General features: G+C 52.9%; 5 protein-coding genes across 5 annotated transcripts; 4 read left to right on the top strand and 1 right to left on the bottom strand.

The window, feature by feature from the left end:
- Nucleotides 1-706: 706 nt before the first annotated feature.
- On the top strand, nucleotides 707-1,876 carry CDEST_07983 (uncharacterized protein; the record flags this gene model as incomplete). The annotated part of the gene is made up of 1 exon (XM_062924142.1): nucleotides 707-1,876. One exon carries the CDS (start codon nucleotides 707-709, stop codon nucleotides 1,874-1,876), a length of 1,170 nt encoding a protein of 389 aa, XP_062780193.1.
- Nucleotides 1,877-2,660: 784 nt separating this feature from the next.
- CDEST_07982 (uncharacterized protein) lies at nucleotides 2,661-3,896 on the top strand (the record flags this gene model as incomplete). Its single annotated transcript, XM_062924141.1, has 1 exon — nucleotides 2,661-3,896. The coding sequence occupies one exon, from the start codon at nucleotides 2,661-2,663 to the stop codon at nucleotides 3,894-3,896; it is 1,236 nt and encodes a 411-aa protein (XP_062780192.1).
- Nucleotides 3,897-4,034: 138 nt separating this feature from the next.
- Nucleotides 4,035-4,511, top strand: CDEST_07981 (uncharacterized protein; the record flags this gene model as incomplete). Its single annotated transcript, XM_062924140.1, has 1 exon — nucleotides 4,035-4,511. The coding sequence occupies one exon, from the start codon at nucleotides 4,035-4,037 to the stop codon at nucleotides 4,509-4,511; it is 477 nt and encodes a 158-aa protein (XP_062780191.1).
- A 583-nt stretch (nucleotides 4,512-5,094) lies between these two features.
- On the bottom strand, nucleotides 5,095-7,118 carry CDEST_07980 (uncharacterized protein). Its single transcript, XM_062924139.1, has 4 exons — nucleotides 6,744-7,118; nucleotides 6,492-6,689; nucleotides 6,270-6,435; nucleotides 5,095-6,215 (listed from the first exon to the last, which is right to left on the bottom strand). Exons 1-4 carry the CDS (start codon nucleotides 7,049-7,051, stop codon nucleotides 5,181-5,183), a joined length of 1,707 nt encoding a protein of 568 aa, XP_062780190.1. The 5' UTR covers nucleotides 7,052-7,118; the 3' UTR covers nucleotides 5,095-5,180.
- Nucleotides 7,119-15,458: 8,340 nt separating this feature from the next.
- Nucleotides 15,459-16,301, top strand: CDEST_07979 (Putative mycotoxin biosynthesis protein UstYa; the record flags this gene model as incomplete). Its single annotated transcript, XM_062924138.1, has 1 exon — nucleotides 15,459-16,301. The coding sequence occupies one exon, from the start codon at nucleotides 15,459-15,461 to the stop codon at nucleotides 16,299-16,301; it is 843 nt and encodes a 280-aa protein (XP_062780189.1).
- Nucleotides 16,302-17,424: the final 1,123 nt, after the last annotated feature.

The following is a 17,424-nucleotide window of genomic DNA, read 5'->3' as shown; positions in this document are numbered from 1 at the left end:
TCAGCCATCTCATGGAAGGTGGCCATATAAAAGTGACATTTCGCGTCGGATTCGTAAGTGCTCCAACCAATGGGACGTGGGGAGCATTCGGTTAAGTCGCCGTGAATCGCATACAACGATGTGAGCTCGGCCCGCGTCATATCGAGTTTCCAAGACTGGAGGGATGTGAGTTCTTCAAACATCTACTGGCTCAGTGGTAACACCGTCTCAGGAAAACCCGTCATGACAGCCCACGTGGAGAACTACCTGGAGAGTGAGTACCAACCTCACATGCAGCTACTTCTTCTTCACGCAAGACTCTAAGGTCGATTCGAAACTGAGCCATTGTCTGCGGTCCATTGCTAACCAGATGGTCTTATCCAACGTCCATGTTCAAGACACTCTGCTAGCTATGATCGACGACGGCTTCCAGCTCGCCATAGATGATTTCCGGGCGATATGGCGCAAGGCGTTTGTGGGCGGCATATTTTTTATTAGCCCCAGAAAAACTTGTGTGGTTTCCAGAGCAAGTCAGGCTTTGAAGTCTGGGTGAAGTGTGAATGAAGTCTGGCTTCCCCATGATAGCCTGGTCGCTGTATTCAGGAGCCTGAATGAAAGGCCTTTTCTCCTTCTTCTCAACCCACCTCACTGAACCATTCTTTCGACGAAAGATTTACCTCGCCAACAAGCAACCCAGTCAAGCCCAGTTCAGCGGAGCCTCGATTCGATGGACGACGATCCTATGGATGTAGACTCACCAGTCTCTCCGGCTCAAGCTGAGCAGCCAATGCAGACGGCCGCACCTATCCCGCCAATGTCTTTGGCGATTTTGCGCTGCAACCCTCAGCCGAACATACCCTACATCCCTTTGGGTAATCTGCGCCGCGACCCCTTGCCGAACATTCCCTACGCAAAGACGAAGAAACCTAAAGACCAATCGAAGAAAATCCACGATGCTATCAAATCTGCTCACTCTGTTTTGTCGCCCATCTACTTCATCGCCGCTGAGCCAACGCGCTGGACCAGTCAATGCGACGACTTCATCCGCAACAAGTCATTTGACGGTCTACAAGGTCGACCTTTACTTCACTATCCCAGTCTCACATTTCTCCACAATGAGGCAGATGTCGGCCGCGCTATTGAATCATTTATCCATTGCCCAATTGCTTTGACCCTAGCACATGGACATGAACCGGGTACCTTCAGCATACAATCCTGCGCTCAGTCGTACCACCATGTCAGCCTGGAAGCCGACAAACTTCCTGGAGAGCCTGATTCGTTGACGCTCTATCCAGACTGGCAGGCTACCATCGAGGCCATTCTTCCCGATGGAACAATGAACAGAGCGACCGTGATCGTGGAATACAAGGACACGGGTGTATGCCCCGTTGAATGGCTGAAGATGGGCATCAAGAAATCGGAACAAGATATGAAGGCGGAAGAGGAGGCATTGCAACTCTTGAAAAAGAAGAAGCAGAGTCTGATGGAAGAGCTTGTCATGGACAACCCGTCATCGCCTCTCGCAACCAGTGCTGAACAGTTGTTCAGCGGCATCTCAGACACCGACTTATGCCGACAAGCAACGGAGCCACAGCCCAACAGCATGGGAACGACACTGGGACTTGGTTTACTCAGTGGCTTCCAAATGGATGTCAAAGAGGTCAATGCCCAACTCACGGCATACATCCTGATGTGCCAAACGCCTTGGGTCATTCTTACAGACTTCATCACCGCAACCATCTTCCACTACCATCAGTTGGAGAGACAGCCTACGCCAAAGGAACAACTAAGAATGGGTCCTGGAAAAGAAGTCACCGTTCTTGTCATCGAAGACCAGAGCGAAATCATTCCCAACATCCTTGGAGTGTTTTGTGAAGCTGAGAGGACCGCATGGTAACCGGTGTGTCGGAAGGGAATGTCAGATGTACATTATAGTCAGAATATAATCACATGAGCCTTGAAGATTCCGTTGGGTTGCTGCCTATATGCTCCGACCAGAGCCTCTAATTAACATAAACAAACCAGGCTACCTTTCTGGCTCAGTGTTCTTTGGGTGGAGTACTACTTCTGCGTAACTACCTAGGTAATTTAGGTAAGTAGGGTATGCCGAGGTAGTCTACCTACAGAGGTAGGTACCTAGTGAAGTGACTTGCAAGTATCTAGGTATCTGGAGACTGAAGTTTGGGACTACCAAGGCAGGCAGGTGCTCGCTCACCTTCCATTCAAGGTTCTTTCCTGCACAAGTTCAAAGTTGCGTGATAAGAGGCTCGATTCCTTTCGCCCCGTTGATTCACCTCTCTAATTTCATTCCGCCACCAGTTACGAAGCATAAATACCACAGTATTTTTCCGTTGCAGGCAAAGACGCAGGGATTTTCTTACACTTTACAAATTTTCTGATTTCGCTCGCCATCCTTTCCTTTCATCGCTCTGGCAAACCACGCGTCTCAGCCAAAACTCAGCCTCAAGTTGCCCCCAACGTTGCTTCTGCTCTGCAGTCCAACAACTTCTGCTTCAGTCAAGAGAAGGTTTGTAGTATCTTGGCTTTCGACTTTTAGGGGAACTGAAATCGTACTGACGCAGTTGATCAGCTTGACTTTGCAGGCCTGACCACATTTGTTCTGACAGTCGGACCTCCGACATTCCGACAGCAACAATATCTTCGCATCAACAGTCTTCAACATGACCGAAGACGCAAGCAATCCCTCCGACCACGAGAGCCTGTACTCGCCTGGCGCAACACTCTGGCTCGTTCCACATGTGCCGCCAAGGCCATACGGCAAGAGCCATTATCCTGATCCACACAATATGACAACCGATGAGATGGGCTCACCTGGAGAGGACTTGGCGTCTTCCCAGATGGACCAAGCCTTCAAATATCCGCCTCACGACTTTGACGCAATGAAGCAGGGCGATGAGGATACTTGGGTCCAACTCGAAGTCATAGAGGTCCTTGCCGGCGGCGTCGGTAAGGGCTACTCGCGCGGGCCCCAGAAACTCAAGTGCAGAGTGCTCAAGACACCATTTGTTGCCATGGACAAAAAGAGATATGAGCCAATTAACTTCGGGGATTTGGTCGTCGCCAAGGTGCATGATCCCTTGTTTTACCCCCGAGTCGGCCAAGGCGTCAACATCGTCTACAAGGTGACGACCCGGGCTGACATGGGGCTGAGCGACGAGACCGGCGCCTACAAACATCTCTTTGAGAAGGGCATCACTGGGGATCCTCACCTTACCCCCCAGTACCACGGTACCTGGACAGCGGCAGTCAAGAGCACGAAACCCAAGTTCAATGGTCGGACTCGGCATGTCGGCGTCGTCCTCGTCGAATACATCGACGGTGTTTGCTTGGAGCGACTTCTCTTCCGCAGCCACGATGGTGCAGCGTTCCCCCGTCCGGGCCCAGTGAAGGTTTCCAGCACAAGCGATCCCATCGAGCTGACGCTGGAGTTCCGTCTGGATACGATGGCGCAGTTGCTGGGGGGCTGCTGTCGCCAGTATCATGACGGCGTCACGCACTGCGTCGTCGCGCCCGAGAACGTCATCGTCTCGGTTCGCAAGGACAGTCAAAAGCCTCGAGTCGCGCTTGTGGGCTACACAGCTGCCGTGGTGGATCATCTAATGAAAGAACCGACAAGATTCTACACGTACTACCCCCATCCACCACATCCTTTTGTCAGATTCAGCATCTTTAGGCTGCAGGCCTTTCTCGGCTGGATTCCTGCTTCATGGAAACGCGGAGATTCAAGGCACACCCCGGACCTCTTCAGGTGGTACTTCGAGATCTTCGGCGACCTTGACAGCGATGACTACACTTGCTTCGACAGGCTTGAAGAGCCGCGAGATAATCCGATCTCCAAGGTTGACCCTGGCTTGGGGGAGGCGTTCGGAGCCACGGATGTTGATTCACTGATTTAGAATAACACTGAATCCGCCGGATCTCCTGCCGAGGACAAGTACATCTTTGGAGACCTGTCCGACGAAGAGGGTTCAGAGTCTCTGGGATGGCACGAGGAAGTCACCAAAAGTTTTGGAAGTATCAAGACCAGCACGACAATGACTAGCACGACAAAGACCGAAGACTCGGAGACCCCTGAGGTACATTCCGCACCGGTTGGAGAAGAGAATAAGGCGATCGATGAAGCTCCTGATCAGGGGCTTGCCATAAGGCTCGGGCAGTTGATCATTGGGGCGCTCGGTGCATCAGCGGATATGCCCGCCAGCCAGCCGCACCCAAGCATGCTTCCACCCATCGACGATGCCCTGGAATCTGGTGAAGATCTTGACGAAGAAAAGGAAAAACATGGAGAAATGGCCAAGGTTCGCGATGAACAGGATAAGCCGGCGTTCTCATCGAAAAATGTCGCAAGAGCATCCAAAGTTCCAGGATACCTCAAGTCAACTGAGGCGTCTCAACGCCGGAGCATCGGCGGCAATACGATGAGACAGACCCTTCCATCGAATACCACTCGGAGCGCATCAGAGTCGCCGACCAAGACCAGAGCCAAAACACCGAAGCCAGGAAAGCATTGAAGATCAGTTGGGACCAATGTTGACGCGAAGGGGATTTGTAAGGCAGGAAGTTGAGGTGCCCCGTTGAACCTCGCTCACATCTCCCACATTTGCCTTGGCGCTTGCTTTGCCTCTGGGTCCCAGTGGCACGGCAGCAGCACAGAGTGAAAAGCCAGCGGACGAGGGCATGCTGAAGCAAGTAGGTATCTTAGCAAAAAGGTGTGGAGCACGTACAGGACCTCCCTCGAAGCCCAGCAAGGAGTGACTAAGGTACCGCGAGATGGTGATTTCATTTGGAGGAAGGATGAGCTTGCTAGTGTCTTAGCAAGAAGTGTAATTGTAGACATAAATGCCTTCGTAGCCAGGCATTCTGAACCAAGTGGTAACCGATTCGGGGCCCTAACCAAGTGATTCACGGCTTAGAGGCTTTTTCTTTGGGGGGGTATCTCGGAAGACGCCCAAAGGCAATGGTCCTCTTGCAATCCATGAGACTGTATAATATCGAGGATTGTATAATAGAATAAACAGAGGAAACCATGTAAGACTTTGAAACGTGCCTGAACATAAATGTGATTTCTTATATAAAGGAGTTTCAGTTCATTGAGTGAAGCTCAATTTACTGGCTCGGATCTTCGCGGGAACAAGTGACACAAGACATCTCAATTGACAGAAAACAGAACTATTCAAACATCACCAGTCGAAGGCCTCTTCGAAAGCGTCAACGATGACGGGTTTCTCGTCGGTCAGCGCCTCAATCTCAAACTCAATCAATGCCTGATTCCCATTCCCTGTTCTCGCAATGCAGCTGCGGATTACGCGATCAAAGTACCGCTTCGCAGCCGTGAATCTTTGCTCGTGCCCGCGGGGAATGATCTGTTCCGCTCGCGTCTCGGAGCCCACATGTAGCAACACGAACCGCAGCCCTATCAGATCGGCAGCACCGACCCGGATCGGAATCTCGGTTTCCAGCTCGGAAATCGTCTTGTTCCGGAAGCTCCCTGCGGGGACCCAAGGGTCACCTCGGTATGCTGGCTGCCGGGTGATTACACGATACACAAACTCAACTCGTGGCTTTGTAGCGGGTGGAGCCATGGCAGGCATCTTGTCTACGTGTAACGTACTGTCTTTCCTCTCCCAGTCTTTGGAAACGGTGGGTGATGCAGGAGCGGGCGATGGTAGTATGGAGGAGGTTTTAGCCGAGAAGGAGGGTGTAAGGGCTGAATTTTCCGGTACCATTTGTGCGAGTGGCGCGGTGTTAGTACCCGTCGACTGTGGGACTATTCCGGTTGTATGCAATCCTAATTCGCCGTTCAGCTCCTTGGTTATACGGCTAATGTAGGTATTCATGAACTCATCCTCGAAAGGGTCTTCAACCGATGATCGAAGGGGTTCATTGGACAAGGGTTCTGCAGCGGGGCCGGCTGCTTCAATGTCACCGGAAACAGCAGGACTTGAAAAGTGCTCGGGCGATTCAAATACCGCCGCCAGTTGTTCAGGAGTTGCCATATCTGGATTGTGGCGAGGTTTCCTGCGCCGGGGCGACATTTTGTGACCAAGCACTTCTGCATGGCTCTCATCGTGCTCTCTTGACGCAGAGAGTGTTCTCGTAGAGGTGAAGTACCTTTTTCTGGCGCGTTTGGCTCGCGGTTCATCCTCGGAATAGGAGACGGATCGACGTGCTTTGCCCACTGCGGCTGCTCTCGTGGTTGCGGATATCGGTCGTTTCTGTAGGGAAGTTAGTGCTTGATACGTTCGTATCTAAGAGCGGTTGATGCTCACTCGTGGAATTGGAATGCCTGATTTTGGGCTTTCAGGTAACTGATACGGGTCTTTATCAAGCTCTTGCATAAAGCTAGGGTGTTGCTGTGAACCAAGAATTGGGGAGTCGACGATGTTGGCATCGGAAGGGCTGGGTTGGATTGGCAGGCTTGGAATTGTTGCAGACCTGGCAGTTATGTTGGTTTAACAAAATCGAGCAACATAGCCAGTGTGACATCATACCTTGCAGAGCCTCGTAGCTCAGAGAGAGGCAAAGTTGATGACCCCTCTACAATGAGGTCTAAATCAATAGCGTCACCAGGGGTCATGCCACTTTGGTTGTTGGAATTTCTCTCACCAGGCTCTTCCTTCGTGTATCCAGTGCCGTCGAGATCTTGGAGGTTCATTCTCCAGAATAGTTGCTTCAATATCCGTTTGATCCTAGACTGACGTTAGATCGAAGAAACGCGGAGTCAGCAATGGTTGTGGTCTTACTTTGCGTGGTTAGAAGAGTATCTCAGTCCATTGTAGTGAGGTGATCTCTTGTCACTTGGCCAGAAACGTTGTCCGTTTCCACTCCGTTCAAGAAAGGCGCGGCTCATCTCCCCTAGATCGGCCTGATGCGTCTTCCATTGATGAAGATCATTGCCAACCAGACCACTGGCAGCGGTAAATTCTTTCCGATGAGTCTCTAGCTCTTTGTCAAAAGCCCGGCATTCTGACGATTCCGCATCACTGTAGTTGAGGGCCTGTCGAAGGGCGAAGATGGGTGGAACGTCTGTTGGGTCTATTTTGGGAGGCATGATATGTGCTATGACAATGGGGATGCCTGGATAAAAGAATGGAAGAAAAGAATGCAGAAAAGTCGCTGAGTGAGAGACAGAGAACACAGAATCAACCTTCGTGAGAAACTAGCCAGCTTAAATAGATGAACATATATCACGTGAAGAATAGCTCTTGGGTCAATCCACAGGAACCTTCCTACTTCTGATTAACAAAAAGGAAGCATGCAATGGTGTTTGCCTATTTCTGGAAAATGAAATTTTTTTTTTAAATTAAATAATTTTTGCTCCATTTGCTTAGGAGGCCTACTAGGCTGCATAGCAAGTCACCAACATACTGTTTCAGAGTCTTCCGGGTCGGTTGCGGTCTGTCCAAAGTGGCCCAACCAACACGAAAGGTCCCAAGAATAAGAGAAACGTTTTTTTGGCCAACCGGTGCGTCTTCCGCGCCTCCTGAATCTCCACAGTCGATGCAAATAATACAAAAACCCTGCCAGCTGAGCCGGGGGTATATGTACAGGAGGGTGGGCAAAGGGTAGTTTCTGTCGCCCAGTTTTCGCCACAACATTGATGTCTGAACACTCTCACTATTTTCATCCCCTCTTCTGTCCGCTCTCCCCCATATGCTCTTCCAACTGCTCTCCGGATCAAATAATACCGCTGGTCCGGAGCGGAGAGCTTACGCCCAGCGCCACCAGAAACAAGGTGGAGGTTCTATGGATACAGGAGTTGCAAGACTTGACGAACTGAGAACAATTGATATTTTTCTTTGATAGAATGGGTAAATACTGAGGGATCGAGTGGCATTTATGATGTTGGCAATCCAGTTAGTGATGCCCTTGTGTTTGCTTGTTATTACTTTGTGATGGTTCAGTACGCCTTTGTGCCCTTTTGATTTCTCTGTTCAATGTTATGGAACATTGCCCTTTTTCTTAAACATCCCCTAATCACAGAATAGATAAAGAGTAATTGATTACATGAGTTGCAAACTGTAAACTGGTACCCACTATATAAGCTGGATTTAATAGCGCCATGGCCATGAGTTTTTTGGTTTAGTGATTACTGACATGGAAAGCTCTTGGCTTACAACTTTTGGGACGGTGGTTCTGGCTCAAAGTTGACAGCAAGATTACTGGAGCCCTTTGCACCTACACTATTCTCTACAACAGCAGTTCGAGAGAGATGAGTCTGCCTTGTTATCGTATCGGTGGTTATCGCATCATGTCGATGCTCCTGACAATTACATTGGCCAAAGAGACTGAGGCGGCCGTGGCCTCTAACTTCTCCTCTTGGCTGCACGTCGTTCGTCAGCGAACCGGATGAACTCTGTCCCCGGTTACTAACTGCAGGCATCCCAGCCTTGATGAGATATTTTTTTGACCGCAGCAGGAACTTGAAACACCAGCTGCCTCGGCCATTGAGGCCGCCAATCGAGCTGGAAATGTCTGCCTTTCCACTCGCTAACTGCACAACATCAGGAGGCTTGAAATTATGCCTTGCCATCCTGTTTTTAGAAACAGGATAATAACCGTCCAGGAGGTCGTTGTCGTCATTCCCATAGCCAAGGTAGGTCGATAAATAAGTTGGTCAACACATCTACAAGGCAACTTCTCTCTCGCCTAATTTTTCTTGGCATCCGCTGTTAGTGAATCAGGTGATGAACCACTAGAATCCTTAACAGCCGAAAACTCTTCACTTCTCTGCTCCGGAGCCCTTCCGCGATGGCCTCACAGCCTCCGGCGGGCATCGGACCGCTGCCGGCCTCACCGGCCGGCCCCGATCGGGGCTCTGGGCCACCTCCAGAGCCAACCTCTCCACCAAGGGCTAAACGCCGCCGCAATACCGAGACTCAGCCACTCCGGCCCAGTCTCGCGGGAAGCCAGCCTAACACCTTCAATCCAGCCCCCCCAACGGCAAAGGGGACTCCGATCTCAACTCCAGCCACTGGTAGGACCGCCACTGGCTCTGTCTTGTCCGCCCTGGACGAGGAGGCCAGGCACTATGAGGCCCGCAAGGACGTCTTCTTAACCATCGCGCAGTCTGTTGATAATGTCGTCTCCAGCTTTGAGGGCCCCAGGAAGCAGATCGCGAAAGAGGCTACGGCCTATGTGATCCAAGCCCTAAAGAAGCTCATCAACAAGGAACATGCTCCGCCACTGAGCCGGAGCTGGGCCGCCGTCACGGCCTCGGCACCAGGTACAGCTCCAGACCCCCACCGGGCTCCGACCCGCCCGCAGGCCAGACCCCAGACAAGATCCCAGGCCCCACCCCAGCCCCAACCTCAACCGAAAGAGGACCTCCGGGTCTTCGCCCGCATCCCGGAGGAGGGCCTGTCGGCTGCCCGAAAGAACGCTCCCTTTGCCCTCCGCCAGACAGTTTGCCGAACCTTCGACCTCCAACTGGCAGATATCCCTCATATCTACCACATTGCGACCGGATACTCACTGAGGCCGTCAAACAAGCAGATCCAGCAAGGCCTCCTCGCGGACAAGCAAAAACTAGCGGGCTGCTTAGGGGCTTACAAGATAGAGACCCCGATAAAGTGGTTTACCTACGTCGTCCCGCGCTGCCCAGCCAAACTGTGGAGCGTTGATGGGGACGCCCTGGACCCAGCCACCTTGATCGAAGACGAGGTCTTTGCCCAGACAAGACTGAAGCCCACCCGGGCCCGGCAATCCCGCCTTGGGCCGAACCCCATTACGAACGAAGTCTCTTGGGTCATCTCATTCCTAACAGAGGTACAGCCCTTCAGACTGTTCAACCAAAGCAGCAGGTCCCAACTCATTCAGAAGAGGAAGACGCTCATCAGACACGACCCCGGCTGCCAGGGCTACCACTCAAACAGCTACTGCAACCGACAGCCGCTCTGCAACAACTGCAGCAGACCTTCAGACTCGCACGAGACTGGGCCCTGTACAGCTAAACCGAAGTGTGCGAACTGTTGCGGCCCGTTCCAGGCTAGCCACAAGAATTGCCCAGCTAGGCCTATGACGATGAACGGCATCCCTGCCCTCCCAGACCGGAAGGAGCGGGCTCGGATCCGCAAGGTTGGACAGAAGGCCTATGACGCCCTCTATGAGGCCGGCCTAAGCGCCTCTCGGAACAGCACCCAACAGCCTGGGGATCTCCCTCCCACCGACCAGGATCAACCGCCCGGCTCCAAGCGGCCACGCAAAAGGACACCTTCCGAGAGCTCAATTGTGTGCCTCGGGGACAGGGACACCGATAGTAGCAGCATGAGTGAGGATGAGCCCGAGGATGCCGAGGGTCCTCCCCAGACTAACCAGACTAACCGCGCTATCCTACCTCTCTTGAGCAGGAGTCAGAGGGTAGCCCAGAAACCGGATTACAACGTTGCTAATGCCTACACCCACCTGGAACTCGACTCGGAGACGTAGGCCGAAGCAGGCCTCTCCACAGGTGCTACGCATAGCTCAGTGCAACGTAGGGAAGCAGTCGCCAGCACATACAGCTTTCCTGGAGCTCTGCTGGGCTGAGCTGATCGACATTATACTGGTCCAGGAACCCTGGATAGGCTATGTTGACAAAATGCAAATCAACACACACCCAGGGTTCGATTCCTACGTCCCAGTGGATTCCTGGAAGGACAGGGAGACCAGACCTAGGGTAATGACCTACATACGGAAAGGGAGGAAGTGGAAGGCCCAGCAGCAGAGGCCCGCACAGACAAGGGACATCTTATGGATCACAGTTAACAACGAAATTACTGTGGTTAACGTATACAGGCAACCAGGAGATCCCCACAGTCACACGACCACAACCCTCCTAGGATACAGGCCGCCAGAAAGAGTCCTTGTGGCAGGGGACGTGAACGCTCATCACTACTCCTGGGAGCCCGGATCGAGGAACAGGAATAGGGGGGACGACATAGCAGACTGGGCAGATGGCCACGGCCTGTCTTTCATCGGCGAGACAGGGACTGCGACCCATGCCCAAGGCCATGTACTTGACCTTACCTTCTCGAACATTCCGCTCGCACACGCAGTGGTCAGCCCACACCTTCACCCAGGGGCCGATCATCAAGCAATTGTCTCAACAATCCCGCTTCATAGGCACCGACAACAACAGACAGATCAACCACGGTCACTATCAGTCCCAGACTCGGCCCTACCCCGGTTTAGAGACCTGATCAGAGCAGGAGTCTTAGTCTTACCTACCCTCCAGAACGCACCTACCCCTGCCGAGTTGGACACCCAAGCGGAACGACTAGTCGACCTTCTCTCCACGGCTGTCCAGGCTGTAGGAAAGAATCGAGGAAAGCATGGGAAGGGGGCCCCTTGGTGGACACAAGAGTGCGCAGAAGCCCACCGAACGTACCGCGAGGCCTGCTGCCGACAAGCCCAAGAACTAGAGCAGACCCCACGTCTCGCTACCCTCGAAGAGCAGAAGGTCTTCTTGAGTACAGTCAGGAAAGCTAAGCGGGCCTACTGGGCTGCTAAGATCGAAGGAGTTACCTCGGACCAAGAACTCTACAAGATTATGGGCTGGCGAAAGGCTAGCCTAGGGCTCAAAGCCCCCCCTCTGGTAGTGGAGGGCCAGACGATCAACGACACTCAGGCTAAGGCCCAGGCACTCCGAAGAGCCCTCCTACAGAGGTTCAGTGCACAGGATGACCTGCCCGGAGACCCGTTCGACGTCCCTACGGTCTCTCGACGACGGATACCCTGGCATGATGCCATCAGTAAAGAAGAGCTGAGGGAGGCTACCCTGACAAAGACCACGACCCCTGGCATCGACGGGATCACAACACGGCTGCTTCAGGCTTGCTGGAACCTTGTATCCGAGCCTGTCAGACAACTGTTCCAGGCCTGCATACAGACGGGTTACTTCCCCCAGCCTTTCCGCAGAGCAGAGGTCGCTATGATCCAGAAAGTAGGGAAAGCAGACTTCTCAAAAGCCGGATCTTGGCGGCCAATAGCCCTGCTATCTTGTCTTGGGAAAGGTCTCGAGAGGCTGATAGCCAGAAGAATGTCCTACCTTACCATCCTAGAAGGGGTGACCAGCCCACAACAAATAGGGGCTCTACTTGGCAGGTCAGCGGTTGACCTAACCACCTGCCTCGCCCACGACATCGAAATGGCCCTTGACAAAGGGCTCACAGCTACATTGGTGACGATGGACGTCCAAGGGGCTTTTGACTCTGTCCTTCGGAACCGGCTGATTGTCCGGCTACGCCAACAAGGCTGGCCTCACAGCCTGGCCAAACTGATATTCCACTTTGCTTCAAACCGAACAGCCAGAGTCAGGCTGGAGGACGCAACAACAGAGGACTTCCCCCTGGCTTGCGGGCTGCCCCAGGGCTCCCCGCTGTCTCCTATTCTCTTCCTGCTTTACATCGCAGACATCTTAGCAGAAGACCCGAAGCTTCGGTTCGGGTACGCAGACGACATCGGCCTTCTGGCTATGGGCCCTTCCCTTGAGAGTAATGCTGCGAGCCTCGGCCAAGAGATCACACGTATCCTCGACTGGGGAACGGAGAACAAGGTCGCTTTTGACCCAAAGAAGTCCGAGGCTATCCACTTCACAAGGAAACATAATCAGCAAAGAGATCTGCCAGAGATCAAGGCGAGACACCTTAGAATCGTAGCATCAACGAAGCCCATACGTTGGCTAGGGGTCTGGTTCGACAAGAGGCTTTCTTTCCGACACCATGTTGAAACAAAGCTGGCTGCGGCGACGAAGGCGGCCCAACATCTTAGACACCTGACAAACACAAAAGGCGGGCTCCCAGCCGCTGCTGTACGCAAGGCTGTGATCTCCTGCGTCCTGCCAATCGCCCTCTACGGGGCTGAGACCTGGTATGGAGGCATGACCAAGCCAGCCCCTGGCAGAGCCATCGATAGCGGCCGCAATGTTTCTCTCCCGATAGATGAAGTCACTACAGGCCAGAAGGGTCTTGCAATCAAGCTCGAAAGGGTCATCACGACGGCAGCAAGGGCTATCCTGCCGGCCTGGAAAACAACCCCAACGCGCAGCCTCCTTAGGGATGCTGGACTACCACCAAGCAAGGTGGCTCTAGAAGGAGTCCGCCTACGCTTTGCAGCACGTCTAAAGAAGGTCGATCTACAACACCCTCTTGTCCCGAGGCTCTCCCAACGAGGGCGGCAGCAGACGAAGCTCCAACGGACTGCAGACCTTGCACCAAAATGCCCGAGACCAGCACTCATCCAACCGCAGCACCTCCCAGGCTCACAAGACCTCATAGTCCTGCAGACTAAGAAAGAAGCAGCCAAAGCTTTCCAGGCCTGGCTAAAGACCGTACCAGACAGCCACATGGTTGTCTTTTCCGATGGCTCCAAAGCGACGAACGGAGCCACAGGATATGGGTTTGTCATCTACCGCAGCAACAGGCGCGTGGCCCAGGGCTGCGGCCGACTCGGTCTAGCAGAGGTGTTCGACGCTGAGGCTGAAGGGGCGAGGATAGGACTCCGGCGGGCCCTCTTAACCTCCCAAGGCCAACCCATACACATCTGCATCGACAACACCAGTGTCATCCAAGGAATACGGGGCGAGGCCCCAGACACCTCGCAAGCAGCGGTTCTCGAGATCCAAGCTGCTGCTAGGATATACAACATCCACACCCACTGGGCGCCAGGGCACGAGGGGATTAAGGGCAACGAAGAGGCGGACCGGCTAGCCAAGGAGGGCACAGCGCTGCCAGTCCCGCTAGGCCAACTAGCTACACTCTCCGGGATCAAGAGGCTTGGTAGAGAACGATTGCGAAACCAGTACAGACAGTGGTGGGGTAAAGAGGCGACAGAACGCTACACCCAGCTTGGACTGAGCTTACACTTCTCCTGCCCTCCCGAACTCGCCCTACCACGGAGCACCCTTCACCACCTCTTAGCGGCCCGGTCGGGCCACGGGGACTTTGAACACTATCACCGACGCTTTAACCACACCGAAGCTTTGCTAACCTGCTCCTGCGGGGAGGCAAAGGAAGTAGATCATCTGGTCTACTGCCCAGCGACCCTGGCGAGGAGGCAGCAGTGGCCCACCCTCTACCCAACTGGTCCGCTCGACCCCATAGGACCTATGGGGTCTCTTGAACGATACTTCAAGGGACTAATGACTGACCCAAAAGGCTTTGAGGCCTTCCTGCACGTGACAAACTTCTTCCGGAAGATCTGTCCACGCTACTAGGGAACGGGCTTCGGCACGGGATCTAGACAGCCAACTCAACCCCTAAAGGGAAATAGACGGGAAGCAATGAAACTGGGGAACCAGCGGGAACCAGGGACAGATAGAAGGCATAGTAGCCATCAGGCAGGATTTGGAGGACGAAAGGAAGGGCGATGTATGAAGTACATAGTCCTAGCCCACGGCTCTCCACGCCACATACCCTTCGGGAGGTCTGCGACAAGGGTTCCAACCTTGCCGCCATGGCGTTAAATACAACAACAACAACAACAACAACAAACAACAACACATCTACAAGGCGCCAAGTGAGGTCAGTCTTGGAACCTATTCTAGGACTCAAACTTTTCAAGTTTGAAGCACCCCCCACTGCTAATGTATCTGGACTGCAAAGAAGAAGAAAAGCAGAAAGAATACATATGGAACAACGACTGCAAAGTCGGTCAACGTTCTGTTTAAATGGCATCACCCCGCTTTGCGGGAGATGTGCCCCTCCCCGCCCTGAACAGTTGTTTGGATTGAATTTGACGAATGAACGGTGTAGGGCTTCCATCGCATTGCGTGGCTGTGCCGCGACGGCAGCGTGCGAACGAAACAGCGCCACTATTCACAACTAACAAACCTGTGCCAACACCAACCGACATACAATAGCGATCAGGATTGAGCTCATTAAGCCTATGGTTAGTAGGAGTGCTGCTCAAAAACTATATTTCTACTGGAGTACTCTTTTATACGTCCCTAATCTCTTAGTCTAGCCCTTCTCTTGCCCATGACAAGGACACTGAACAAGTACACCGGGTTGAAGTGAACGGCGAGAAGGGTACAGATTCCCACCTTGAAGCCATCTACATTTCGGACCGAGTTTTGAACCGGATCGGGTCATTCCTGCATCATGACAAAACTTTACCTTGGCCTGGAACCATCGTAACATGTTTCAAGACGGAACTGATTTGATAGGTCATCGTACCGTCTCAACATTTGGCGCCTCTGGTTTTTGAGTTGTGCTGGCGCTGGCGCCAATTGGTTGTCTGCTCTTTAAGACAGGGTCCAGTCAACAGCTAACCCTTGGATCAACTGAGTTGCAGTACATGCGCCAGATCGTCGACCTGCTAGTGTCTTCGACACCTCAGGTAGCTGGAACAAATCAAGACATAAGTAACAGCGATGCCCTTGATAAAGTCGTGCTACGGTCTGTCGTAGCGTTTGAAATTGTTCTGTTCGGTTCCAAAGTTTCATTTCGACTGTTAGTCCTCGAAACACTTTACACACAATGGCCTGCCAATCATCGATCTCGTACACTTCGCTCCCTGATAGCGAATGTGGTGATGATAACCTTGCATTCACACGGGCGAAGAAACGAGTGCGCGGCCCCAATTGGAAGCTCTTGGCAATCGTCAGCATCATCACAAACCTCGCCGCGGTTTCTATCATCTTAGGCCGCCTTTCACCCCGCTGGCTTACCCAGCAAGAATGTCATCTGGATTCGGAATCTCTCTGGGGTCACCGCGTACCGTGGAAGAAAGTGATCCTCGAAAACCAGCAGGAATTCATCGACAGCGATCCGTGGGACAGCAAGTTCGGAGGAGATGGGACAGCATCTGTGGACAAGGGGCCCAACCCGTGGGACAGTATATGGTTCACCAACTGGGTGGCGCTGGAAGATGACCCAGCCGCAAAAGGCTACGGCTTCGGAACTCCGTTAACTGGGCCCGATTCCGAAGGAAACGATCTCGATCCAATTCCATGGAAGGAAGGGTCCCAGGCCTTTGGTATCGGGGTCATGCATCAGCTCCACTGCGTGGCAAGCATAAAGAAGTCCATCAACGACTACAGGTACACCGGAGGAAGCCGGGGTTCGAATTCGACCAAGACAATGGGCCACATCGATCACTGTCTCGAGGTTCTGCGCCAGGCAACCATTTGCCATGGGGACATGGCGCTGATAAGGCCCAATGTTCGCGGAAAGAGGTACACCGGCTACGACGGTTGGGGGAACGAGCACCTTTGCCGAGACTGGGGGGCAATCAAAGACATTTTGAAAGATCATGGAATTCATTACATAGTGGGCAACGGGGTGCAAGGTTGGACACACTACGAACACAGTACGACTTAGGTGATGTTGGAGGCTTGTGTTAAGTTTGTGGATCAGTATTCGAAAGACAATGCTACGGAATAAGAAAGGCACTTTTCTTTAAGGTTAAAGGTTAAGATGATAAATTACCGTTCAAGGTACGGATAGATTGCCTGTATGAGCAGTGCCCCACTTTGCAGTTTTTAAGCTGAGCTGGACTGTACTGGAGGTGGCAGAAGGGGGACCCATGTAAACAAACGAATGGCGCTGTCATGTCGCCCTGCTGTACCCCGAGCAAGGTAACCTTTCATAGGGGCCTGGTCGACTCTGGTTTTCACATCGAGAACAGAGGTATGCCGGAGCGGCAGAGGGCGGATGAAGGAAATTAGCCGCGTTCTTTGTTGTTTCTTTTTCCGGCTTGGTAGCATCCCCTGATGGTGTAGAGAAACTCTTTCTGTTGTCATGGTTCGCCGTCACTACAGCCAGCTGAAATGCAGCTGTGGTTCGTTCCCACAAGGGTTTGCAACGTTCTGGATCCTGGAAAACAAATCTCCCGACTGAACACAAACCTGCTGGTTAATCCAAACCATCAACGATGCATATATTTTTAGGAGATTTCCGCAAGGTTTGATGCTGCAGAGACTTTTCTGAGACCCGATCACGTAAACAAGAGTGGCGTGGGTAAAGGATGCAAGCCGGGGTCCTACCAAACTCTAAGGTAGCCAGCCTAGTCAGTTATCCCCTCAGTTTCGCAAGCCGAGTCATTCGCGACGGGTGTGCTGTGTGGCCTTCTACGCTCTGACGCATGAGCAACCTGCAGTTCAGTGAAGCTGTGATGTTGCACATGCTGAAACTTTTACAAGCACATGCTTTTGGTACAACAGGTTGGTTGTACGCAAATACGAAGGTGCCTTCCGACAATTCGAGACAGCAGGTTGGTCTACTGTTCATAATGTCCAACGAACGGAACAGGCCTTCGGTCGTGGGCTGCTCTTCTAGACGGGTCGGGCGGCTTACAGTCGAGGCGGACTAAGACGCCGCTGGCCGAATCTCAGTTTCATCCAATGTCGCCGGTCACACCCACCTTTGATGGCCAATTACCCGGAAGCTTGGGCCACCACGCGGACCGAATCCGGGTCCGTGGGGATCGCACAACACGGGCAGT

The sequence above is a fragment of the Colletotrichum destructivum genome, chromosome 5, assembly GCF_034447905.1.
Source record: "Colletotrichum destructivum chromosome 5, complete sequence".
NCBI lineage: Eukaryota > Fungi > Ascomycota > Sordariomycetes > Glomerellales > Glomerellaceae > Colletotrichum > Colletotrichum destructivum.
This window is presented reverse-complemented; position numbering and strand designations above follow the sequence as displayed.

Coding starts and splice junctions, on each gene's coding strand:
- CDEST_07980 (XM_062924139.1), bottom strand. CDS start 7,051: ATGCCTCCCAAAATAGACCCAACAGACGTTCCACCCATCTTCGCCCTT. Junction 6,690..6,743: donor TACTCTTCTAACCACGCAAA/GTAAGACCACAA, acceptor ACGTCAGTCTAG/GATCAAACGGATATTGAAGC. Junction 6,436..6,491: donor GAGCTACGAGGCTCTGCAAG/GTATGATGTCAC, acceptor CATAACTGCCAG/GTCTGCAACAATTCCAAGCC.